Here is a 26,961-nt window from a genome sequence, read left to right on the forward strand (position 1 = left end):
ATTTAGTTTACAACGTTAAATAATCACTGTCTATTTTGCTGAGAGTTTTCAGTTTTCGCGACAACCATTGCTACTGTCGTCCTTCAGCTGACAACATTGGTTTCTTTCTCTCGTCTTCTGTCGCCGTCTTTCGCGATCTTTCACGCGGGGGAGGTGTCGGCGCACAGAATCTGCTACTCCTCCTCACCCACTTTTACCCCCGCCGGCAACCGGACGAGGAAGCCTGCAAAGAATGGACACGGAGCAGACCCGTACGTAATTCAAATGCTCTACTCCAAATCCTGAACTCTTTTTTTAGCGCGTAATTTTATGTGTTTATTTCTGTACTTTGTGGTTCAACTTATATACTTTTCGAAGTAACTGTTACAAATTGCTTCAGAGAGGAAGAGGTAACATATCAACAAGTGAGTTCACTTTCTTCTAATCTTCCTGCTTGAAACCTTTACGACTTTCCCCACGTCGTAACACCGGATGCATAAAAACCCTGCAGTTTGTTCATGTATTTAAATTTTGCAAACGCACCTTTCTCGAGAAGCTACCACCACCTAATTATATTTCACATTTTCATCCACGAACAAATGCGATATGTCCCGATGCGAGTGTCGCTCAACCGTAGGAAGTCGGACGCGAAGCTCGTTTTCTTATCTTATCGCCTGGGTCGCGGTAGGTCGACGTTGTCACTATCACGATATCTCCACTCGTCTTTGAAAAAAGGCCGCTCGATTTTTTCGGAAAACGAGCGACGCAATCGTACACACAGACGGATTTGTCCCGATCACGATGTCTTTACTCGTCGTCGAAAATGCACCGGTCGCTTTTTCCCGTTCACCATCGAGCACGAGTGGCCCAATTCTTCGCACCCTCCTTCAACTGCGTCCGACAGGCGCAGCGTATGGTTTCCCTTTGGCCAGCTCGAAACACTCCCGACGGCGACGCCGCACAGTTGATGAAGTGATGCTGTTCTAACGCACGCTCTCCCGTGCTCGAAAAACACGAAACAATCCCTAGCAAAAATTTCAATAGAGGATCCTATGTGTATAAGATTATGGTCCAGTAAACCTATAGACGAATAGAATCCTTTCGTAACCCATAGGTGGAACCTAGTGGTCCATTAAAATCCTATTGGCATATTGGTTCAATTGAGGCCTATCGGTGAATTGGTCCAATTGACGCCCGTTGGTGTATTGTTCATATAGAGGCCTATTGGTGAATTGGTCCATTGAAATGTCCCAATACACCAATAGGCCTTTATTGGAACAGGCCTCCGACTCGCGTGCTGGTTATGTCTTCATTTATGGTTCCTCGATTTCCGTTCGATGACGTCCTAGTTGTGGCGTGCCGTACCCTGCCACGATCTTGGTCATGGCGCAGCAGTGGAGCTGGAAGAAGGAGACCCCCTTTTCTGGTACGGGTCGCTATCAGTTTTACAGTTCAGTAAAGCATTAGTGGCGAGGAGTTGGGACGCTGTGACGAAAGCGACACTTGCATTTCGTCTTCTTTTTTGAAACGCAAAGGACAAACCAGCAGATTTGCGACCTCCGATGCATGACATGCCAGCTCCTGCGACATACTTTGTAACCACTTTGGGACCACGTTCGATGCAAAAGCAGTATAGAATGCCAAGACACACCAGTCAAAGACGTATTCCAGGCGCCGTACCATACGCTATTCATTAGGACGACTGGGCACTAAGAAATGTTGGTCCCCGAAAGATCATGAACAGTGCAAGGGGCATATCCAGAGAATAGGTTTCGCAAACCTAACGAGCATGGGATGCCTAATTTAGAAGGCAGCTAAGCTGCAAATATTTAGTTTAGCTTCAATGCTGCGAAGGAAGTTGGGATTCTGCTTACAGGTCATCAGTTTAAGATAACAAGTGTGTTAACACTTTAAGGATATAAAATGTTAAAAAATATGTTCAGGTATATCCAGTCAAAATGGCCCCAGTGCACAACTGCAAAAATATGTTTTATACCTTTCACATCGGCAATAAACATTATGTGCTCTGACCATTTTATTTAAATTCTAAAGTGGTTAGCAAATGCAGGGTTCAAAATGGCTGAAAATATTTGCAACATACGAGAAAATTAATAAACATCTATAACACTGGAAAAGGAAACAATAAGAATAAAAGAAATAAAATAATTCGGCGTAAGAGGGGATGGTAAACGTCTTTCATTTTTTTCCTCCTCCTCTGCATCGCTCAAGGATGAAGTAAATGTCCTTGGCGAACATTGGCAAACAAAAAAAAATAATGATCTAATTAACAGTTACTCTAATTTCAGTGCAAAGTTCAAAAAATTCCAGTCAACGGTTGAAAAGCGGTCAATCTCTATGTTAAGGTCTGCAACTTTTTTATACAACAAACCATTCACTATGCGTGAACTCAAATTGGCACTTTCTACAAAAAAGCAGGCTGCACCAGGCCCAGACAAAATTCTTTATGAAATGCTTAGACACCTGTCCCCTGAATCACTTTGCCATTTGATGACGTTTTTTAATCACTTGTGGAAACAAGCTGCATTTCCTCGTTGCTGGAAATGTGCTCATTTTATACCTCTCTTGAAACATGGCAAAGATCCCTCCATCCCAAGCTACCGTCCCATCGCACTGACTAGTTGCCTGGGGAAGACATATGAAAGGCTCATCAATCGACGTCTTCTTTATTTTTTGGAGGCTAAGAACTTTTTGATATTAACCAGTGTGGATTTCGAGAGGAACGACCAACCACAGATCACTTGGTTCGTTTAGATACCCCTATTCGTGAGGCATTTGTGCACCGACAACACTTTGTTTCGGTATTTTTTGATCTGCAAAAAGCATAAGATAACGCATGGAGGTATCAAATTCTTAGAGATCTGTACAACTGCGGTGTGCCTGGCCGTTTGCTTCAATGCATACAAAACTCGCTGAGCTAACCTTTCAGGTCCGCTTAGGTGGCACACTGTCAGATGTCTTTTGTAAATAAAATAAGATCTCTCAAGGAGGAGTCTTAAGCGTTACCCTTTTTGCTGTTAAAATCAACAGTCCTGCAAGGGTGATACGACCATCGGTATCTTATTCTCTTTATCTAGACGACGTGCAGATCTCTTCATGTAACCTCTCGAGTTGTGAACGGCAACTACAACTCACTATCAACAGGATGAGCAAATGGGCGCATGAAAACGGTTTCAAGTTTTTTACCGAAAAAACTTGGTGTTGCTTTTTCATTGCGCCGGGGATCCGTCTTTGGACCTCACTTTGCATCTCAATAGCATAGACATATCTTTTCAACAGGAACACAAATTTCGAGGTGTAATGCTTGACAGGAAGCTCACTTTGGTGCCACATTTGAGGGAGTTGAAGCGCAAATAAGTTCTTCAAACGTTCTCAAGGTGTCCCACATTTCATGAAGATCGAACTGGCGACGCCTCTTACGATTTTACAACTCCCTAGTTCGGTCTCGCCTTGACTACGGTGCAGTTGTGTATGATTCGGCACGATCCTCTACTTTGAAGATGCTAGATCCAGTTCACCATTTAGAGCTCAGACTTGCCTCCGGTGCATTTCGCCCATTACCTGTGTTAAGCCTATATGCTAATACGCACCAGATGTCGCCTGAGAAACGCAGGCAGTACCTGAGTCTTTGTTATGCTTATCGGGTCTATTATAATCCACAACACCCAGCTTACAGTGCCATTTATACCTGTCGTTTCTCTTGACTTTTTGAACGAAAGCCAAGCATTGTACGGCCACTCAACTTTCGCATTCGAAATTTCGGTGCCTCCTTTCATGCCCCACCTCATGATGTTGACGTGCTAAATTACAGAGGCAGAGTTGCTCCTCGGGACGAAGTCCCAATCGTTTGCGACTGGACACTTACAAAATACAGTAAGAGGGTTACCTCCCCACAAGTTCTCCAGCAGGAAATCCTCCTGCTGGAGAAATTGTCGGGAGGTAACCCGCTTACTGTATTTTGTAAGTGTCAGTCGCAAACGATTGGGACTTCATTGCAGGAGGCATATAGAGGTTACACTGAATTCTATACCGATGGGTCGAAATCCTCGTTTTTTGTAGGCTGTGCCGTAAATTCTGGTTCCTTCATGAAATCTCTTCAGCTTAACTGTGTAGCAAGCATCTTTACTGCAGAGCTGTATGGCATTTTACTATCTGTTGATCACATACTAAAAAACAATATAAGGAAAGCTATTCTCTTTGATGATTCTCAAAGCGCGTTACTGGCTGTGTCCTGAGTGCTCCCTACAAAAAAATCTTCTCACTCTACAAGTACGAGGTAAATTATATGGAACTTTCCAACTCGGACATGACATGAAATTTTGTTGGGTACCGACTCAGTCATGTCCGGATTCCAGGGAATGAGAAAGCCGATAGGTTGGCTGCATCTGCCAAGGATTTAACAGCAACTTGTGGCTTACCCCATCAGGATTTGAAACCGCTTTTGAAGAAATCACTCTTGATATCATGGCAGTTGCAGTGAGACAGAAAATGTAACAAGAAGCTTCATGTCATTAAGCCCGTTTTGGCACTGTGCGAGAGCTCATTTCGCAGGGAATGATGTGTAGAGGTTCTGCTCTGCCGCCTGAGGATTGGCCACACACGCTTGACGCACTTGCACCTTCTTCGTGACGAAACTGTAAAGCTCTGTGCCCATTGTGGGAAAGGACTTACAGTGTTACACAGATCATGGCGTTGCCCATTTCACCATGAATTGCGCCGGTCGAGCTTCCTTGAACTTTTTAGAGGTTCTCTTTCCTTTCATCCAATGTTTTTACTTGGTGACTGCCCTTTGGTGCCTCTTCACCGTGTTCTCGACTGCCTAAAGAAAACTGGATTCATACAGCTGTTGTATTTTTTTTATACTAGTTATCTTAAACCGTTTTCTTTAGTGCAAGCTAAAAAACATTAAATTGGCGCAATATAGCCTCCGTTGTCGATGCGCCAGCCGCCACGGTGGCTCCGAGGTGAGAGCGCCGGCCTACGGATCCCCATGTGGCGAATTCGAATCCCGGCCGAGGTGCCCGCAATCTGACGGAGGCTTATTGCGGAGAAGGCGCCGTGTAACCGAGCTTTCAGTTGCACGTCAAAAGAACCCCAGGTGATTGAAATTATTTATTTTTTATTTATTCAGATACCTACAGCGCCATGGGGCATTACAGTAGGAAGGGGGGGGGGGGGGGGGGGGGAGAAGTTGGAAATGAAGAACACGAATAGTTATACAAAAGTTAAAAGACCAATATTCACAAGCCATAAATCTTTCAGTATCACAACAAAGTGCAGGCTACATAAAAAATAAAAATGCGGTCTACTAAACACTACGAACGTTACTCAACTACTAACTAGACACTACGAGGTTAGTGTTGAATAAAACATATCGTTAGGAACAATGTTGACCACCGAGGCTGGCAAACCGTTCCAATCCCGTATTGTTTTAGGAAAAAAAGAGTTCATATAGACGTCACTTTTACAGCGGAATTTCTTGACCTTATACACATGATCCTTTCGTTGCGATGTAATCTGGCGGGTGAAGGTAGGCATTTCTATCTATCCCAGTCCTACAGTGAAATATGTTATTAAAAAATTTCAGTCGAAGGTTCTTCCTTCTAAAGCTTAACTCCTTCCATCCTAGGCTCTGTTTCGCACGAGTCATACTAAGTCACCTGTCGTAATTGTTTAAAACAAAACGGGCAGCCCGGTTTTGTACTTTTTCAAGTTTGATTATCTGGACAGCAGTGTGAGGATCCCATATAGTGCAGGCATATTCTAAAATTGAGCGGACATGCGAAAAATAAAGTCTTTCTTTCAAGGAACGTGGTACAGGCTTAAAATTACGAGCGAGAAAGCCAAGCCTTCTCGAGGCTTTAAAGACAGTATAGTCAATGTGCTTACTCCAACTTAGGGTCGAGGTTAGGAATACACCAAGATATTTGTATTCGTAGGCAACAGTGAGTGGCTCGTCATTAATGGTATAAGTACTGAGGGACGGAACACGCCGTCTCGTAAATGGGATGTGGACAGTTTTCTTAAAATTAATATTCATTTCCCACAGTTTGCACCAATCGGTAATTGCATTTATGTCTGCCTGTAGAATGTCGACGTCATCACTCGCTCGTATTTTTCGATAAACAACACAATCGTCTGCAAAGAGACGCATTGGTGATGACACAACACCCACGATATCATTCAAGCACAGCATAAACAACAGCGGCCCAAGGACGGACCCTTGCGGGACTCCTGATGTCACGTCAGCAAATTCGGACTGGCAACCATTTAGCACAACATATTGTTTACGGAGAGACAAATATTCGCGTATTTAATATACCACTTTCTTATCAATTTTATAACCGTGAAGTTTCGCAATTAACAAGTTATAGGAGACAACATCAAACGCCTTGCTGAAATCAAGAAAAATGCAGTCAACGCTATCACGGCCATCAAGAGCACCTGCCAATTCATGTACAAACTCTGTTAGCTGTGTCACACACGAGTATCCTTGACGAAGCCGTGCTGGGAGGAATGTAGTATTCCCGAGGCATCTACATGATGGATTATGCCTGTATATAAAACGTGCTCAATTACCTTACAAGCGATGCTAGTTAGTGAAATCGGACGGTAATTTGTGACCACGTTCCTTGGGCCACCCTTGTGTATCGGGACCACCCGACCAAGCTTCCAATCTGACGGCAATGATGATGTATCTAATTTTTTTTCAAAAAGAACATAAAAATACAGGCAGACTACACCAGAGCATGACCTCAGAATACAAGGAGAAATGTTGTCGGGGCCTGTTGCCTTGCTTACATCAAGTTCATTTATAAGCTTTCTAATCCCTTCCACTTGGAGTGTGATCGGAGGCATCTCATTAGTCACAAAGGGCGCATCGAAAGAAACATCCCGCTGTGCAGGCGGGTTAAACACGGAATAAAAAAATGAATTCAAAAGCTGGGCCTTATCGGTATCACTTTGTACAACACTGTCATCGTGATTAAGCGGCGGAACGGAGATATCACTTTTGGCATTGCTGCGCACGTATCTCCAGAACTCCTTTGGATTATTCTTCACCCTCTCTTCAAATGCCTGGAAATATTGTTGTTTGGCTGTATGAATGCTGGTTTTTACGTGTGCAGTTAGTTCGCTCAGCTTGGCAAGATGGGCTGCAAGTTGAGTGCTACGGTACTTGAGGAACGCCCTTCGCTTCTTTTGAATAAGGCTACGGAGCTGGCGAGATACCCAAGGTTTGTCACGTGCACGCTTCGAAGTAAGCATAGCAGAAGGAACAAAGCAGTTCGTTAATTCAGTTATTTTCTTCTTAAAAACACGCCAGAGATCCTCGATACTCAGTTCCTCAGCCAACGTTTCAAAGGTTGGAAAATACGAATCAAGTGCAGCTGACATGCTATCATAATCTGCTTTGTTGTATAAAAACACCTTCCGCGGTTTTGACCGACCGACATTGGTATTTGCAAGGTTAACATCTGCCACAACTACTTTATGATCGCTGATGCCAGTGATGACTTGCGTATTTGAGATCATGTCTGGCGTATTGGATAAAAGTAAATCTAGAATGTGGCCCGTTTTATCGTCTCGCGTTGGCTCAAGAACGTGCTGTTCAAGTGAACACAGGTCCATAAGACTGAAAAACTCGTTGTATAACTCTCCTCCTGCACCAGTCCTGTGATTATTCGCCTTCCAGTTAATTGCAGGTAGATTAAAGTCACCTCCAATTATAATTTTAGCGCATCTAATAGTAGAAACAATTTCAGACAGTGAACTTAAAACGCTCGGCTGTGTACCTGGTGGCCTGTAAAAGGCACCGACGGCCAGCCGTTCACCATTACCCAAGGAAAGTTCGCACCAAACGTTTTCAACGTTTTCAGTTTCAATCGGCATTTCTTTGGAAACAATACTTTCATGAACAAGAATAAAAACACCCCCTCCGCGGGAATTTCTATCTTTTCTATAACACAAGTAATTGTCAGGGAAAACCTCTCGATCGAGAACGTTTTCGTCCAGCCACGACTCCGTCCCGATCACAACCTGTGACTGAGTCATGTTTACAAGCTGCCGTAGCTCATCTACTTTATTTTTCACACTTCTACAGTTGACAAGGGTTATGTTTATTGGACATTCTTTGCGGTTATTAGGTAGTCAATGCTGAATCACCAGCTTTGCCTCATCATCCCAAGTGAATTTGACCCCGTCTAGGAGCAAGCAGTCATGTTTTAGCACAACTTTGCTATCCGTTCGACGGTGAGCCTTCGCGTATTCCCATAATTGCTTTCTTACAACACGAACAGATTCGGAGAGGTCTTCTGAGATGCTTAAATTTGTACCTTTTAGTTTGCGAGCATTAAACATGATTCTTTCCTTATCTTTCAGAAAACGAAAACTTGCAAAGATTGGTCGGTTACGATCAGTAGACTGCTTGCCTAGCCGGTATACCTTTTCGATAAGAATATCATCTACGCCTAAACGAGTGTGGCACAGGTTCGTAACAAGTTCTTCACAAGCAGCGGCGGTTTCTTTCGCATTTGATTCCGGGAATCCATAAAAAATCAGATTACTGCGGCGGCTACGATTTTCGAGAGTTTCTACCCGGGATGACAGAGCTTGTATCTGCGTAAGTTGTGCGTCACATTTTTCTTTATACTCTTGAAGAACTGTCTGTATATTGTCAAGTTTATCAATTTTCGCTTCCACTGATCCTATACGGTTACACACGTCATTCAGTCTGGAATCGGCCGATGCCTGGTTTGCTTCGATTTGATTTAATTTGGCCATTAGACGCTGCTGCCCATCCAGCAGTTCCTATATATTCAATATCGCCGCAAAGAAGTAAAAGCAAAAAGTAAAACGCGTAATTTCTGAGTAACAGAAAACGCCGCCTGACACAGTTGGTCGTCGTTCGACAAGCACTCATTGATGCATGCAGCTCATGGGGTGGAACCGGCAAGACATAGACATAAAAACGTGCATAAAAACGTGCAATTAATCCTCAGTCCTCCGCTGGGGTGTGTCAGATGCCCGTCGTTGGTTTGGCACGTAAAGCCCCCAAATTTGACTTTTGTCGATGCGCCACTAAAACATTAATCATCATCATCAGTACCATGGTAACAGTGACACATGCGGCATGAAGTGTCAGACGGTTCTCGGTCACTGGGACGTGCCACTTGCAAGCTATCACCACACCTCCCCTTTCTTGCCTACCATAATAAACCTATAAAGCGCATTCGAAGAGTTGGCTGAGTTGATGGCTAGACAAATTCCAGATACACTCCTGCTCCCAAGAAATGAAGCCGACGACGCGACAAGACTCTCGAGTGCCCCTCGTGCTATCTGCTCACGAGCGTGATCGTGATCAGTGCAGGTTGACGCCCTTGTAATGTTTTTAATAAACTAAAATGCAATCTCTTTTGTCCCTTTTCCAGGGAGCTATGATCAGTACCACCGATAAAAGCTAACACAAAAACATGCAATTTATTAATCGGATGTGTTACCTGGATCATTCTTTTATCAATAAACCGTGAAAGCATTTTCGGCTTGCAGAGCTAAAAAAACGTTGACAATGATGATAATAGAGGCGTCAGCGCCACCCCCAAGTTATATTTAAACAAGAAACGCGGATGCCCATCACGGGGGAAATCTAGTGTATAGTAATATACAGTGAATTCTCGAGAGACACCTTACCCCTATTTTTGGCTAGATTTGTTTGTTCGTTTCTTACAGACACCGAAAGTCTCCTTAGTAATTGCAGGTCCTTGGCCATTGGTGACCTCAGCAGAAATGTGTTGCTTAGCCACGACGGGATTTACGCGAACATTGATGAGTTGGAAGGACAGTCGTTTGTAATTCATTAGCTCTCCCTCCGATCACAAGTTCCGTAGATATCACAATCTAAAACTAGTTTTTTTTTTCCTAACTTCCTCATCGCACACCGAAAGTTAGCTTGCTCCTTGTTTTCACCTGATTTGTTTTCCATTTTAGGTGGGCTATCTCTTGGAATATTAAGGTATATTTATTTATTACAACCAGCTTCATTAGATGCCATTAATTTTATAGTATTTTCACAAAGCAAATTCATCAAGTACTGTAAAGTTTGACAGGCTGCTACAATGTTACTTCAAGAATTAACAAAAGCCCTCGTTCACATATTCGCATATCTTAGAGACTTCACACCTCGTCACTTCGTTCAATTGCCCGCTAAGCAAAATAAGAACTCCCATCATCTAAATTCTAAAGCATAAAATATTGCCATGTTTTAAATAAAATATCGTGTCAGCAACATTAAACCTGCGTTTGAAAATTTTAATGAATAAAGAAAGTGCCAAAACTAAAGTGTAGCTAAGTCTAGTAGATATAATAAAAAAAGATTCGTGCTAAAAATTTGTGATTTAGGAAAATATTTGGGAACCTGTACAAAAAGAAGTGAAACAAACTTTCTAAAAATCGCCCTCGTCCATTTCTGCCCGTAAATCTTCTTAACAAGACAGCATCATAGAACTCGTGTTATCTATAATGGCCTTTTCACAAAATGGGAACTAGCGGAGCAAGTGGGAGTTTGCGCCTTCCCACTAGCGACGTTATAATTAACCACGAACAAAATAAAACACGAGTTATAGCAGAGGAATGAGAATTGTATTACTTTTAAAATAAAACCAATAACTCAAGAAAGTATTCACAGTGAGACGAATAGCGAGCGGTCAAAGTGCACCTAAATTGCGGAATGCGAGTTTTCTCAAGGGACTTAACAATACAGTTCTCGAAATATGCCCGGAGGACTGCGACCCTCCACTGGACGAGGAGCTGACCTGCGCCATCTGCCATTGCTTGCTGCGAGAACCGGTGGAGTGCCGCTGCCGCCACGTCTTCTGCAAGGGCTGCATCATGCTGTGGCTGCGTACGAACAGCACCTGTCCCCTGTGCCGAGTGTCTCTGCAGGGTACCTCCCTCGTGCCCGCCCATCCACTTATCCAGAACATGGTTGGAAATGTCAAGGTGTGTGCCGAGTCTTTAACTTTCAATGTTGCTATACTGAATTTAATAAAGTAACCGTGCCATAAACTATCAGTGGTTAGAGTAAGCATGTTGCATACATAAGGCAAATTTATCAATTTGCGGGACCGTGGGATCTGCCCACCGAGTAAGGCCGCCATGTCTGAAGGGTCGGTGACGTGGTCTGCATCGCTTCTCCATATATCGTTCACATATCCGCCAGTGCCCCTAGCATGGAGGCGCCGCTCCGACAATCTTCTGTATGCACTGACGACTTGGCTCCCACCGCGTCCAGTCTGCTTCAGCCTTCAGTTTTCTCATTTTCCACCCGCTTTTCGAGCCGACGGTGCCTTCAACATCGCCGACGTAATTAATGGAATCCTTTGTTTCGTCAGAATATAGGAGCAAGAAGCAGGCTAGAAGGCGAGAAAATGAGACCAGCGGCGTAGTGCGTAGCGTGCGAGAATGGCGAGCATGTGTGAGCCTATAGAATATCAGCGTTCAACAGTGTTATTACGTTCACGTGATTCACGAATGTGACGTGGCTTCTCTGGGCAGGGATGGATGGATGGATGGGGGAGTGGGTGGAGGAGTGGGTGGGAGAGTGGATGGGTGGATGGGTGGATGGATGATGGATAGGTAGGTAGGTAGGTAGGTGGATGGATGGATGGATGGATGGATGGATGGATGGATGGATGGATGGATAGATGGATGGATGGATGGATGGATGGGCGGGCGGGCGGGCTGGCGGGCTGGCGGGCTGGCGGGCTGGCGGGCTGGCGGGCTGGCGGGCTGGCGGGTTGGCGGGCGGGCGGGTTGGCGGGTTGGCGGGTTGGCGGGCGGGCGGGTTGGCGGGTTGGCGGGCTGGCGGGTTGGCGGGCTGGCGGGTTGGCGGGCGGGCGGGTTGGCGGGCGGGCGGGTTGGCGGGCGGGCGGGCGGGCGGGTTGGCGGGCGGGCGGGCGGGTTGGCGGGTTGGCGGGTTGGCGGGTTGGCGGGTTGGCGGGTTGGCGGGCGGGCGGGCGGGCGGGCGGGCGGGCGGGCATACATTGTCTGCATACATTAACCGTGGCAATACCTGACTTACTTTTCGTCTTTCCTCTGTGTAAGCCAGGTCGAAACCTAGGTTGCACTGCTCCAACCTTTTGTTCCATCTCCCTGAGGTGAATCTTTAGAATTCGATCAGAATTGCCTGGATAGTCCAATTGGTTTACCGAAGAGGCGACTACGTTTACAAAACAAATGAACAACCCGAATATGTCTCGGCGACGAAAGAAGCGCATGTACTCGTTTTTTTTCCACAAGTAAAGAACAAAGGGGTAAGGTTTTTTATTATTTGATTTAAATCCCTCTTTTTTATTATTTGATTTAAATAAAATAGAACCGTTACTACTATGTTCTCTATTAATTTTCATAGTTATAAAATATGCACGTTAGAATAAAAAAAATGTTTAGCGCATTTTTTGGAACATGGAAGAAAACCGATAAGATGACTTTCACCGTATTCTTTTCTACAAAGATAAGCAAACGGCTGATAAGTTATAAGGTACCATCCAGATACTTTTTTTTTCATTCACGCTTTGTTTTATACTTAAACATGAATGCGCGGATTGCGGGTCAGTAAATGCGGATACAAAGTCTGCGGATGCTGATAGGATATGCGGATGACCAAACTTTTTTCCGTGCAGGGCTCTAGTCTTCTTTCTCGTGATCACTTCAAAACCTCGTCGTCCTTCCGGCCACAGGTGAAATGCCGCAGTCCTGGGTGCAGTGCCAGAGTTGCCGTGAGCGTTTACACGACGCACCTGGGCGAGTGCGAGTTCAAAGAGGTGCCGTGCCCTCATGACCTGTGCGAGCACCGCTGTCCTCGCCGCACCCTCGAGGACCACGTCAAGACGTGCCCGCACCGGATGCTGACCTGCGAACTGGGCTGCGGCGCGGCGGTGTCCGCGGTCCAGCTGGAAAATCACAGCTGTATGCTCAAGCTCAGACTACAAGGCAAGAAACTCTGTTCCCACAGCAGGGACTCAAACCGTAGCCCAAATAAAAAACCTTTGGGGAGCGTTTTTTTTTTCTTTACCGGATTTAGAACGGAAATTATAAAGTTTTAGCAGATTGTTCCAATAGTTTTGGTAACAATACCCGATAACGGCACACCAGGGAGTTTTTAGTAAATCGTTTCAATCACTCCGATAACGGTATCTGAACTTCACCGACGCCTTTGCGCTTAAATGGTAGTTATTGGGCATTGTTATCGGGGCCGGAGGTATAAAAACGATCTACTAAAAAACTCTATTTCTTCTGATATGAACCATAACCGGAACCTTAATCATTCAAATGAACTGAAGGGTAGTTTTTGTAGAACGTTTTTTTCTCGCTCCGCTACGCTGTGTGCTTGTCTGCAAAGTTCCGGATCTAGTCGCTGGTTGCAGAGAGCGTTGCGTGGCGGCAAAAACGATAAATGAAACCGTCTTATAAAATGGGTTTGCCACAGTTTTCAGGAACGACACACTGAAGCCTCGAGGCAGGATCCTGGAATGCATACTCAGTTCACTCTTAAAGTCCGACCTACAAAATCGTCTTCTACCGGGGAAAAAACCGGTTCCCAGTTTCCTTCTCTCCATTCCCACTCGCTCACTTTTCCCCTCCTCTCCACACAGGAGCAGATCTCTGAAATGGTCCCGGTAGAGAGGAGGCGGGTCTTCCTCTTTCTCAAATGGAACGGAGGAATTGAGGGAGAGTTTCCTTCTTTCTGCTTGTTGGTCGGCCTTTAAAGGGATTGTCCAGAGATAACCGGAAGTTAACGAGTTCTTGCGCTGGTAACGTAGAGAGGGCCCACATATAGTCAGATGTGATATTTATTTGATCAAAAGACTCTCCAATATTTGTTAAATTAAAGTATTGACAAGAATACGAAACTTCACGCCAAATTTCGCTAGTATGCATGGCTGGTCGTATCGTGACGTCACATCAGGCATGGTGACGTCCGAGGCGCGGGCGTTGACTTGTTTTCGGTTTTGATCAACATGGTCGATGATGCGTACAAAGATCATCGTCGATGACTTGAACTTCCCTGAATGCCTTGAATCTTGTCTTTCTTAGAATTAATTTATTTTACTGAGACAGCAGTCGAGAGCTGCCCTAGCTTTTATTTATAATGTTACGTTGAAGTTTCCTTGTTGCCAACGGAAACACTCTGTGTTTTGCGGGCTCGATTTGAGCAGTTGGGCTCTGTTTAAAATTGAACTACCTGTGCGGCGGAGGATTAAAAATATTGATATTGTGTGCATGGTATTTCCAAAATCAGTACCAATATGATTTATTTGTTTTATGAAAGACAAAAGTTTACCGGATAATGATCTTAAACCGACAGTGCAGCTAAATAATGCCACAAGCACAAGAGCACGAGGTTGCGGCTTTGAAACATTCTTCCGCAGAGCGAGCGCTCGCGCGCTAGAAAGGTACAGTCGAGGACAATATAAGAGCAAAGGTGAGAATATGGCTTAATAGGCCTTCCCGTTCTCGGATCAATTTTGCTCATCCATTTTAGAGACTTTAGCGGCTGTTAAATTGATTGCATTACTGTCAACTTGACAAGCTGTTGCTCAGTTAATGCCGCCAAATCAAGCGTGGCTGAATTAACCGGGTCGGCAGCTTGAGCAATCGGTTTTCGGGAATTTCATGGTAAGTTTGTGGCATAAATGATAATAATCGTTTTTTTTTTCTATCTAACCAAGCACGACTACATCCGGTGTTGACTCCGCCATCGTTTACCGACCAAGTGGGAATGAACTACAAAAATCGAACAGCCATGAAAATGCCGCTCATGCACACAGTAGCCTCAGTGATAGCTCAGATTTTTTCCGTTAGATAGCATCATGGAGGTTTTCCTAACCGATTAACACTATAAGGGGTAATAATCGGCTGTTCAGTCTTGGTGGGCGGGGAATTGACACAATAAACCCTATTTTTCTTGTTCACTCAGATGCAAAAATAAAAAAGATACATGAAATGGGCTTCATTTCCTTCGGAGTGCGAACTTGTTACAATTTCAAGATTTTAGGCCTTCTTCGTTCTATCCAACTGCCAACATTTTTTACTAGAAGTATGAAGAATTCAGGTAAATGCAAACCTACTTACAGGTCTATATCGATACCTGGCATCGATTCCTACTAGAATAGTAGAGAGTGATATGTTGAAGTATCTTTTTTAAAATTGATTTTTCTGCAGAGCTTGAACTGTAATATAAAAGGCCATAGCAAAATGATATCTTAATTATGCAAAATCAAGTCGGCAATCATCAGTGTAGTTTCAGATAGGGCTCAATTAAAGTGCAAAAAATTTGTAGTGAAGATGTCCCTAAAAGAGGAAATATCGATTTACAAAAGCGAGTAAATGTGCACTACTTTTACTCGCATAAGTGATGTAAAACATTTCGTGTGGTTGCTAGCGTTTTCCCGATACACATATCCTCACAAAAGCAGCATTATCATAAAGTTTTGAGAGTCATGGACCTAAAAAAAGAAAACATGACACAATATTAGAAACACGTCCAGTGTCGTACCTTCTGTTCGCGCTGTTGTTTTAACTTCACGCACTACCATAATGCAGTGGCGTTGAGACAGGGAGGGGGGGGGGGGGGGCGATCACCGGGGGAATACGTGGAAATCCCCCCCCCCCCCCCCCCCTTTTCCCGAACACTTGACAGGCTATGGCAAAGAGTGGCAAAGAGTGGCGCGAGGAATTGTGGGAGTGACTGTCCCTCGCCTGGCCGCTCTGCCTTGAGATCGCAATGCCTTGTCGCTTGCCTCCTCTTAATCCTGTGTTTTTCGATTCCATTACCTATTTTTATCTATTCCAGTGTATTTTCTTATTGCTTCTAACTGTTTCTATTCTCTTCTGCGCGTGATATTTCTTGCATATACGAGTATAGTATTTGTGTCTTTATTTTGCCTATTTCTACGGGAGTGCACGGACAACACGAAAATTCGCGCGTCGTTCCCTGGGTGAGAACTACCGTTGCTACTGATTCCTATTTCGCTGCTAGCTGTTCATTTTGGTTCATTTGACCCGCGTTCAGTCATGAAGAGCCGTTTATGAACACCCGCGCACATGTCACAGGCGTATGCAGAGCTCGGAATCAACAATCGCGACGCGAGAGCCGAGTGCGCTGTGATTTGGCCGCCCGCGCTCGCTCCGTTGACTCGCACTGTAGCGTATGCCTTCGATTGCCGCTTACTTGACGAAGGTACAGCACGCCGCTTTGTCACCGCGAACCATTTGTCCGAATGTTTGCGAAGCTGAGGCATACGTAACGCTGCGGCGCCTGACAACTGCACGCTGCGGCGCGATCTCTTCGCAAACGCCGACTACTCAATGTCGCGGTTTGAATGCGCCTGTGACATGCCTTCGTAATCTATCTGCTAAGCGGTTGTCAGTTTCCAACGCCCTTTTTCAAGTCCAAATATGTGTTGCCGCGAATCATTTGTCCGAATGCCTGCGAAGCCGTAACACCGTTCGTCATATCCAACGCTGCGGTGCCTGACAAACTGCGCGCAGCCACGCGAGCCCTTCGCAAGCTCCGGATGCCCAAAGTCGCGCAATTGTATGCGCTTATAGTATTCCTTCTAAATCTATCTGCTAAGTGATTGTCAGTTGCAAACACCCTTTTTTAAGTACAGAGATGTGCTGTCACCAAGGCAGTCATCTTGAAACTCGTAGTTCCTTCGATAATTTTATTTCTCGAGTCAAGATGTCAGCTCAAGGTATTTTATTTCTTTAGGTCACCTTCAGCAGCAACATGCCCGCATGATACAGTTTGCTGTGTGCCAGGCTGTGCAAAGAATACTGCCAGCGCACAGCATATGTTTCCTGGCACCGCTTTCCAAAAGACAGCGTCCTGCGAAGCGTTTGGGTGAAGACAACTGCGTGCCGTTGTCACGCGCCGCAGCGTTGGATATGCCGAACGGTATATCCGAACGGCAGGCATTCGAACAAATGATTCGCGACGGCAAAGCGGCAAGCTGTATCTTAGTCAAGTAAGCGGCACTCGAAGACACGCTACAGTGCGAGTCAACGAAGCAAGCGCGGGCGGCTTAATCGCACCGCACTCGGCCACTCGGCTCTCGCGTCACGATTGTTGATTCAGTCTTCAGAGCTCTGCCTATGACATGACATGTGCCCGACAGCTCTGTCTATGACATGTGCGCGTGTGTTCATAAGCGGCTCCTCTCGACGGCACGCGGTTCAATCGAATCAATATGAACAGCTAACAGCGCGATAGGAATTGGTAGCAACGGTAGTACTTATTCCGAGGACGACACGCGAAGCGGCGTGTTGTTCGTCGGCACTCCTGTCGATAAAGGCAAAATAAAGACACAAATGCTATATACGAGGTGTGATCAAAAAGTTCAGGAACTTATTTTTCAGCTTAAAAAAAGAGGGCACCACAGTGATGCGCGCGCAGCAGTCGAAGAAAGGGACCTCCTTGTCTCGTTATATTAAAGGGCGTCGCTTTATGGACATTTGGAGCTGCGCTACACGAGTTTGTTTGACCACATGCACGAGCATAATGGCGATCTCTCCATAAACTGCAAACTAAAGCGAGACCGAACATCAAATTTACGTCAAGCTCGGCAAATTTAAAACAGACCTCTGAAATTATTAAGAAAGTTTATGTCAAAAAGCAGTGAGGTGCGCGAGGTGTTTTGAGTGGCACTTGCGGCTGTAGAATGGCATAGCGTCACTGTAGTCAAGGAGAGGTCGGATAAGGTCGCCTTACGGCTCTTCGTCTTCCAGCGATATTCCGTCGTTCCTGAAGCGCGAGTGCCCCTTAAAACACTTTACAAAATTCACCGCTCTTAGACTTAATCCTGCTAAATCATTTCAAAGGTTTCTGTTTTATATTTACCAAGTTTAACGTAAAACTGATCTTCGCTCTCATTCTAGTTTGCAGTCTATGGTGAGATCGCCGTTGTGCCCGTGCACGTGGTCACAGAAACCCATGTAGCGCAGTTCCACATGTTCACAGAGCGACGCCCTTTTGTATAGTAGTGAGGCACGAAGGTTCCTTCCTCCGACGGCTGCGCGCGCATCAATGTGCTGCCCTCTCTTTTTACGCTACAAAATCAGTCCCGGAACTTTCTGATCACACCTCGTATAATGCAAGAAATATCGGGCGCAGAAGAAAATTGAAACACTTTGAAGCAATAAAAAATACACTGGAATAGATAAAAAATAGGTAATGGAATCGAAAACCAGAGGATTAAGAGGAGACAAGCGACAAGGCATTGCGATCTCAAGGCAGAGCGGCCAGGCGAGGGACAGTCTCTCCCATAATTGCTCGCGCGCGGGCCGGGGCGCTTGGGAAATTTGCAAAGTGTCTATTCGTGTCTCCCAATCTTTACAGAAACAACAGCTAGCCTGGAGAAGTGGCAGCAAGAGGCGAGTGAACGCAGCGAGCTGGTGAAATGCCTAGATAACACCCTCGCAGAGATTAAGCTGGAGAGGGACGGCTGGAAGCTCAAGGCGGAGGATGCCAGTCGCACGCTGGAAGGCTTATGCAACGACCTTGGAAAGACGATGGCGGACAGGGACAGTTGGAAGCTCAAGGCAGAGGACGCCATTCGCATGCTGAAAAGCGTACGCAACGACCTTGCACAAATGACGGCAGACAGGGACAATTGGAAGTTCACGGCGGGCAACGCCAACCTCAACCTGGAAGAGCTGCGTGACGTTCTCGCAAAGACGGCGGCAAACAGGGACAGTTGGAAGTTTAAGGCGGGTGACACCAGCCGCAAGCTGGAAACCCTACGTGAGAGTCTCACACAGATGACAGCGGACAGGGACAGCTGGAAGTACAAGGCGGGTGACTGTGGCCGCATGCTGGAGAGCCTACGTCAAAGCCTCACAGAGAAGACAGCGTACGGGGACAGCTGGAAGCTCAAGGCGGACGACGCTAACCGCAAGCTGGAAATCCTACATGAGAGCCTCACAGAGACGACGGCGGACAGGGACAGCTGGAAGTTAAAGGCAGAAGACGCCAGCTGCAAGCTGGAAACCCTACGTGAAAGCCTTGCAGAGACGACAGAAAACCGGGAAAACTGGAAACGTAGGGCGCTCATGGCCATCCGCTCGCAAAGAGAAATGACGGCCGATAGAGACAGCTGGAAGCGCAAGGCGGAGGACGCTAAAAGCACGCTGGAAAGTCTACCTGACTCTCTTCCAAGGACGACGGCAGACGGGGAAAGCTGGAAGTGCAGTGTCCTATTAGAAAATTGCATTGCGGTGATTTTGGTGATTGTGGGAATAGTGGGAATTTCTGTAATAACGGTGAAGTGACAGTGACGGCACCGAGAGAGAAGACAATTAGAAAAAAATTGGCAGGTGGCTCGGGCGCCTGTATGAACTGTACTTCCGAAAATCTGCATGCAACACTGTGCACGTCTAGATATAGGACCTCTTTAGACATGGACAGGAGTGGCATGGTTTCGATTTGGATCGCTGCATTGACGAAGTAGTGCACTTCAGCCCTGCATGAAAATAAAGTCAGCACTCGCTCGCATTGCACTTATAAGCATCTTCGTGAGAGCCCTGGGTGAGACACGGACCTTCAGCGGCCGCAGGGACTCACACTGGCTGTTGAGCTGCGGTTGCGGAAGCAGTTCGCGCGCGCGACCCCCTCAGAAAAATCGAGAGGCGGTTTTCGGTTTCTCGGCGATCAGGTGTGCAGGGGTGGAGGCGCTGCACCATTGTGCGCCAATCCACTTTCGCTGTGCCATCCTGCTCCGAACTCAAATGTTGCACCAAAACTAACCAAACAAGTTTTTTTTTTTTTTTTTTTTTTTTTTTTTTTTTAAGTTGTTAAGGCAGTTGAATTTCGTTTGATGAAAACAGACGCCAAGTGTCTATTTTCGTCTAACGAGAAAGATTATGATTGATTCCGGACCAGATAAATAGACAGTGTGCCGTTTAGTTTCATGCGTCTCATGTTGATGAGCTGTCAAGCGCCAGCAGCGCGAGGGAGAACCACGCGAGTTAATTGTTTAAGTCGTCCTTTTCGAACGCGGGTAAAGGTATACCGTATATGGACAAATATGAACGAGTATACTATAAAAGTCGTGTGTTTATTTCCGTTCCCCGTACCAGTGCCTTCGAAGTGTACACTTGGGCACGTTGCTTTGTGCACTCAGTGCCACATGTAGGCCAACAAACGGCGTGTAGGTGTCTGATCTCCGAAAACAGGATATGCATTGCCTGTTGACTTCAACGTGATCCGTTACAAATAACGAAATTACTTGTAATCCTTTACATTTATCGGTAATTTAGTACCGGAATATTCACATATTTTCTAAAGTAATTTTAAAGTAATTCCTTTACAATTTTGACGTAACGGATTCCTAGTAATCCATTAAATTAAAGCCTTTTTTTGCAACACCAAGCCCTTGAATCTATTTTTTTTTTTAGACACTAACAACAGTCAAAAAATCCAAATTGGCATTTCTACAAAAAAATAAAGGGAGGGCGGGGGGGAGGGGGGGGGGAGCAAGTTATCTCCGCTTTTTTTAGTTCCTTGTTTTTCTTTGCAATCGAAGACGGAAAGAGGAGGACACCAAGTGATTGTGTGCCTCTTCGAGAAGCTCGAGGCGGTAAGTGCACAGACAAGAATTAACAATGTCCTTCTCGGTTATAGTGACTACGACCATTTTTTTAATGTCACAACACGAGACAACGCTCCTTCTACCCTAAAAACCACTAAAAGAGGTGTGATCATATGTGAAGGTCTTGTTGCCACAAGCATCCTCGTTCGTTGCTGCACACTTATCATCTTCTCTTAGAAAAGCCGGATGTATTTTTTTTTTCTGTTTCTTTCACCCATTTGACCCTGTTTTGAAAGCTACTTATTATTTTGTAGTCCAACTTCTAGGGTTGGCCCATTTTATTTGTAAATCCCAGCCAGGTTATCTGCGTCTGAGTCACCACGAGCATAGCCTCGCGGTGCGGGAATAAAAGACGACGACGAGCCAGTCGTTCCTATCTCATCCTGGCGTACAGTCCATCATCCGTAGGCGCTCGTAATAGAACGATACATGGTGTCAGAAGTGATCTTCAGTCTCCACGCACCATGACTGATCTTCCGCCACCAGAACCGCTGCGGCTGGGAGAGCACGCTGCAGAGAATTGGAAAAAATTCAAGCAGCGGATGGAACTCTTTCTTCTGGCTAGAGAGCCCAAGGAAGGTCGCAACCAGCAACAAAAAGCCGCTATCTTTCTGCACGTCGCTGGGCAAGAAGCCATTGAGGTATTTAACACGTTTGGTTTGTCAGCTGAAGAAGCCCAAGATTACGATGTCCTGGTACGGAGGTTCGAAGCCTACTGCCTTCCGAGATGCAATGAGACGTTCGAACGCTATGTGTTCCGAACGAGGCGACAAGAGGAAGGAGAAGCTTTTGAACATTTCTACCGCGATATTCAGCTGAAAGCAGCGACCTGTGGATTTGGCGACCTAAAGGACTCCATGCTACGAGACCAGATCGTGTATGGAACGTCAAGCAAGAAGATTCGAGAGAAACTCCTGCGGAAAAAGGATTTGACTTTAGAAATAGCAGTTGAATGCTGCAAGGCCGAAGAAACAGCCAATGTCCACAACAAAACATGGAATGACGCGGCAGTTAAAGGGTCAAGTGAAGCAGCGGCCAAGGTGGAAATCGTTAAGACAGTCAAGCAGCAGCAGAAAGACAAGTCGAGATGTCGCTTCTGCAACCAAGCTCACGCGCCAAGGCAATGTCCAGCCTACAGAAAGACATGCTCAAAATGCAGGAAGAAAAATCATTTTGCAGTATGTTGCAAGACTAAGCAGTCTGGCGTACATGACGTTGAAGAAACCAGTGAGGCAAGCAGCGATTTTGATGTGCTTGAGATTTTGTCAACCAGCAGCGTGCATTCGGTCGGCAACCGTGACTGGACCGTGAATACTACCATAGAAGGGAAGCAGGTAGAGCTTAAATTGGACACCGGTGCACAGGCCAATCTGCTCCCTCGAACATTGTTTATGAAGATCAAACAAAAGCAGCGGCCTCAACACACGACTGCAACTCTGCATAGCTACGGAGGTGGCATCATACAACATCTGGGAAAAGTCCGCCTGTCGGTATCTGTCGGCAGAAAACAAGGTTTCATCGATTTCTTTATAGTAAAGAAGGGCAGGCAAGCCATCATGGGCCTGAAAGCATGCGAGCACTTTGGCCTCGTCAACCGGGTCAACACTGTAGAGCACGAGAACCAGCAGCGCCAACAAGTAGAGCGCGAGTTCCCCGGTCTCTTTCGTGGTCTCGGTTGCACAAAGAGAGCCTACAAGATGGTTCTTCGCGACAACTCCACACCGGTGATCCAGCCAGCACGCCGGGTGGCGCACGCGCTACGTGCGCCTCTGAAGGCAGAGCTCGACCGAATGGAGACAGCAGGTGTCATCGCGAAGGCACCAGAACCGTCCGACTGGGTGAGCCCCTTGGTTATAGTACGAAAGAAAAACAACAACTTAAGATTATGCATGGATCCCCGTCACGTAAACAAAGCACTCAAGCGAGAGCATTTTCAGCTGCCTCGGAGAGAGGAAATTGAAGCAGACTTGGCACATGCCGCATACTTTAGCCGGCTCGACGCCAACAGCGGTTTCCATCAAATACCGTTGGATGACAGTACATCTCGAATATGCACCTTCAGCACTCCTTTTGGTCGCTACAGGTTTCTCAGACTACCCTTTGGAATCGCTTCAGCCCCCGAGGTGTTTCAGCGCACTATGAGTTACCTTTTGGATGGACTTCCAGGTGTGCGGGTGTATATTGATGATGTCCTGATTTGGGGCGAAACACGGGAAGAACATGACCAACGATTGCGTGCTGTGCTTCATGCTCTACAAACAGAAGGGTTAACTCTTAACTTGGAGAAGTGCATCTTCGGGGTCACAGAAATCACCTACTTAGGAGATAAAATAAGCGCAGCTGACATTGAGCCAAATCCAGAACTTGTGAAATGTGTTGCAGCCCTACCAACTCCAACGAGTAAGAAAGAGGTTCAGCAGTTGCTAGGAGCTGTTAACTACTTTGGAAAGTACTTGCCAAACCTGTCAACGCAGACAGAGTCGTTGCGTCAACTTATTCGACAAGACACTATTTTTGAATGGCAGAAGGTTCATGAAACTGAGTGGCAACAACTGCGAAAATTGCTCACTGAGGCACCGGTCCTGGCAATTTTTGATCCCTCTCGACCCACCAAAGTCTCAACAGATGCCTCTGCATTTGCTCTCGGTGCTGCCTTGTTCCAGCATGATGGAAAAGATTGGAAAGTGGTGGCGTACTCATCACGAGTACTCACAGACACAGAGCGTAGATATGCTCAGATCGAAAAGGAGGCTCTGGGAATTGTATTTGGGTGCGAAAGATTTACCGAATTCATACTCGGAAGAAAAATATTCGTTGAATCTGACCATCAACCCTTGATCGCCCTTGCAAAGAAAAACTTAGGCGACCTGCCACCAAGGTTGCAACGACTATTTCTTCGTTTGCTTAAGTTCGAATTTGATTTACAGTTTGTCCCTGGAAAGAAGCTGGTGATCGCGGACACACTCTCCCGAATCTCCGGTGGTTCCCAAGCAGAAGACGACACGACCGACGTCGAAATACATGCAAATGCAGTGTTTTCAACACTGGTAGGCAGCCGGACCCTGGGCAGCCTGCAGGCAGCCACAGCAGGCGATCCCGTCCTGCAGGAGGCAATTGCCAGTTTAGAAGCTGGAACTCCAGTTCGGGGTGAGCTGAAGTCCGTTATGACAGAGCTTTCGGTCATCAATGGAGTCTTGTTGAAAGGAAACAAAGTTGTAATACCAGCAGCAATGCGCAAAGAAATACTTACAAGAATACACCAGGGTCACCTAGGCCTCAACAAATGTAAATCAAGAGCAAGGAACTTAGTCTACTGGCCAGGTATGAATGCGGATATTACTGCATTAGTCAGAAAATGCGAGACATGCCAAATTTTCACCTACAGACACCAGGATGAGCCTCTGCATACACGTGAGGTGCCTGGTCATCCTTGGGGTCGGGTTGGGGCTGACTTGTTCGAACTTGGTCGTAAACATTACCTAGTGGTGTATGACGCGTACTCAAATTATCCCGAAGTGGAGGAGCTTCGTGACACAACTGCTAATGGTGTGATCTCCAAACTGTCAGAAATATTTGCACGTCATGGAATACCATTAGAAGTTTGCACAGACGGAGGGCCACAGTTTTCTGCAAAAGAATTCAAAGACTTCTCAACGCGGTATGATTTTATTCATACAGTGTCAAGCCCTGGGTATCCCCGCTCCAATGGCCTCGCGGAGAAAGGCGTCCAGGTGGTGAAGCGGCTACTCCGAAAAGCACAATCAACAAAAGAGGACTTCTGGCTCGGCTTGCTTAGCTACCGTACGGCTCCGCTGGAAGGCGGTCGCTCTCCATCGGAGCTTTTGATGGGTCGTGGTATTCGAAGCCTGCTTCCAGACTTCTCTTCGGATCCAGCACCGCCTGTTCAAAAGCACACCCAGAACCTCAAAAAAGGACGACATCTAGAGCCGCTGCAGCCAGGAGACACCGTCCGTATCCTAAACGATGGAAAATGGGCTACGAAAGCAACTGTCGAGTCCTACGTCGCTCCTAGATCGTACAGCGTCGTCACAGAAGATGGCAGGACGTTCCGTCGCAACAGGCAACATCTCCTGAAAGTTGACGAAGAATATGATTCAAGGACAACAGAAGAAAACGACGACTCGGAATCGGAAGACGATGGGGGACCGCAGTCGCCTGGACCAGACGGTACAGATGAAGAGACAGAGGACCAGGAAGCACCGCAAGCTCAGACGCAGCAGGGGCCCTCATCACGCCGATCGGGCAGAAGCAGACAGCCTCCACGGAGACTAAGTTATGATGAGTCGTTCCAGCAAATGCCGTAGTTTTTTTTTTTTCTTTCTTCTCTTTGTTTCTCTCTCTTGTCCCTGTTTTTTTTTTATTTTTGACTAGCGTCTTTGTGTCATCTTAATTTTGCACTTTTTTTTTAAATGCAGAGAAAAGAGGATGTACCACGAGCATAGCCTCGCGGTGCGGGAATAAAAGACGACGACGAGCCAGTCGTTCCTATCTCATCCTGGCGTACAGTCCATCATCCGTAGGCGCTCGTAATAGAACGATACAATCATATGTGAAGGTCTTGTTGCCACAAGCATCCTCGTTCGTTGCTGCACACTTATCATCTTCTCTTAGAAAAGCCGGATGTATTTTTTTTTCTGTTTCTTTCACCCATTTGACCCTGTTTTGAAAGCTACTTATTATTTTGTAGTCCAACTTCTAGGGTTGGCCCATTTTATTTGTAAATCCCAGCCAGGTTATCTGCGTCTGAGTCACCCTTTTTGTGAGTCAGCTTTTTGCGAGCACTTCGAAAATGGTAATAGTCTTACTTTCTTCTTCTTGTTATTACCCCAGCAGGACGCATCCTATCTCAAGCAGATACTTTTACAAATAAACATGATGGTGGCTGACGTAGAATTGATATTCTGGGCTTGAGGGGAGAGTGAAATTCATGAGTGAAATTCATGAAGTTCATATTCATAGCGCAGCTTACTTAGTACTCTGCCCTTCGGTGCACGTGGCATCAGCGGACGTCTGTCTATATGAAGAACACCGAAGTAAACTGCAGTCGGTTCGTGCTCCGTGTGTTTTTGAACGACACCAAGAAAGGTACACACGACAAACGTGCGTTTACATTTCCTTGTTTTAACCAACGTTCTAATTAATTGTTGTTATGAGTGTCATTTTTTTTGTAACTTAGATTTATAGACTAGGACCTTTTTTTTTATTCACCAATGTTTCATCCGAGGCTCGGCCTGTTCAAAAACAAAGGAAGAAGAACATCGAGGCAAACCTTATTTATTATTTAATTATCACCTTACTGTTACAACTATGTTTTGCTATTGTCTGGCAATATATGCCGGTATATTAAGATGGACATAAATCAATTTGTATTCTAGTTTTGGCTACATGTATGATGACTTCTACAGGTTCCCGATTTCGACAATGGAGAATTTTAGTAGATTGGTCCGATGACTCCGATAACGATACCCAATACTCCACCGCCGCTTTTGCGCATTCATCATATCGTTATCGGGGGCATCAGAAGTATCGAAACGATCTACTAAAACTCTTGAATATCAGGCAACGGCTGCAACCAGAAAGCTTTGCTCTATTTTCGAGGTAAATATAGTGCTTTCATTGCTTCGCTGAAAAAGATCAATGCAGAGCATGAAACATTCGTGAGGCACAATATGGCACTCCCATCCAGTGCCTCAGTTCAAAGGGTGTTGAGCGTAGCAGTCGATATTGAGTAAGAAATAACGCAAAATGTCCGACGAGACTTACGAGAGTCAGCTGTTGCTAAAAATACTCAAGGTCATTAAATGGAACTGGTTGCAACATTAAGAACTTGAATAACCCTATTCCCTTTGTTTCTTAATTGAAGACAGTAATGCTGAAAGTAACGCCACGAAAGTAACGGATTACTTTTCGGGGTAACGGTCACTTACTTTTATGGGCGGGTAATTGTAATTGTAATAAATTACAGTTTAGCCTCGGGTAGTTGTAAATGTAATTCCTTACTATTTTTCAGTAACGTGTACAAGTCTGTGCATAGGTGGCTTTGTCAGAAGTATGAAAGCATCAATTCATTGTTGAATTTCTTCTTGGGGCACAAAGCCGCTGAGCATGGCCGCGTGTATTCGAAATACAGCACACATTAAATCGCGTACACCGTAAAGTCAGCCCCAGAGCACATGTCTAGGAGGCGCCGCAGTCGGGCGATAGTCAGCGCCCCCACCGGCAAAGAAGCACAACGATGGGCAGTCGCCGGCGCGTCGTCTACTTCTCCTGCACCCTTCCTCGTTGCTAACTTCCA

General features: G+C 45.8%; 2 protein-coding genes across 4 annotated transcripts; both read left to right on the forward strand.

The window, feature by feature from the left end:
- The first annotated feature begins 66 nt into the window (after positions 1–66).
- LOC115313250 (TNF receptor-associated factor 3) lies at positions 67–19,554 on the forward strand. Of its 3 annotated transcripts, none has more exons than XM_029972196.3 (4): positions 67–251; positions 10,754–10,992; positions 12,732–12,984; positions 18,395–19,554. In XM_029972196.3, the coding sequence occupies exons 1-4, from the start codon at positions 233–235 to the stop codon at positions 19,324–19,326; spliced, it is 1,443 nt and encodes a 480-aa protein (XP_029828056.2). In that variant the 5' UTR covers positions 67–232; the 3' UTR covers positions 19,327–19,554. The 3 variants fall into 3 exon arrangements, with proteins under 3 accessions (XP_029828056.2, XP_040067459.1, XP_040357277.1); XM_040211525.1 differs by having other exon boundaries at positions 90–251; positions 10,738–10,992; XM_040501343.2 differs by lacking the exon at positions 67–251 and adding an exon at positions 8,584–8,617.
- Positions 19,555–22,284: 2,730 nt separating this feature from the next.
- Positions 22,285–24,970, forward strand: LOC120840808. Its single transcript, XM_040211530.3, has 3 exons — positions 22,285–22,483; positions 23,573–23,792; positions 24,324–24,970. The coding sequence occupies exons 1-3, from the start codon at positions 22,343–22,345 to the stop codon at positions 24,968–24,970; spliced, it is 1,008 nt and encodes a 335-aa protein (XP_040067464.3). The 5' UTR covers positions 22,285–22,342.
- Positions 24,971–26,961: the final 1,991 nt, after the last annotated feature.

The sequence above is a fragment of the Ixodes scapularis genome, unplaced genomic scaffold (assembly GCF_016920785.2).
Source record: "Ixodes scapularis isolate PalLabHiFi unplaced genomic scaffold, ASM1692078v2 PGA_scaffold6__148_contigs__length_123643588, whole genome shotgun sequence".
Taxonomy (NCBI): Eukaryota; Metazoa; Arthropoda; class Arachnida; order Ixodida; family Ixodidae; genus Ixodes; species Ixodes scapularis.

Excerpts from the sequence above, each read along its gene's own strand:
- LOC115313250 (XM_029972196.3), top strand. Across the intron at positions 10,993-12,731 it reads ACATGGTTGGAAATGTCAAG|GTGAAATGCCGCAGTCCTGG; the intron begins GTGTGTGCCGAG and ends TTCCGGCCACAG. Across the intron at positions 12,985-18,394 it reads GCTCAAGCTCAGACTACAAG|AAACAACAGCTAGCCTGGAG; the intron begins GCAAGAAACTCT and ends CAATCTTTACAG.
- LOC120840808 (XM_040211530.3), top strand. The coding sequence starts at position 22,343 with ATGGTTCTTCGCGACAACTCCACACCGGTGATCCAGCCAGCACGCCGG. Across the intron at positions 22,484-23,572 it reads CACCAGAACCGTCCGACTGG|TTTGTCCCTGGAAAGAAGCT; the intron begins GTGAGCCCCTTG and ends TTTGATTTACAG. Across the intron at positions 23,793-24,323 it reads AGCTGGAACTCCAGTTCGGG|TGTCAAGCCCTGGGTATCCC; the intron begins GTGAGCTGAAGT and ends TTATTCATACAG.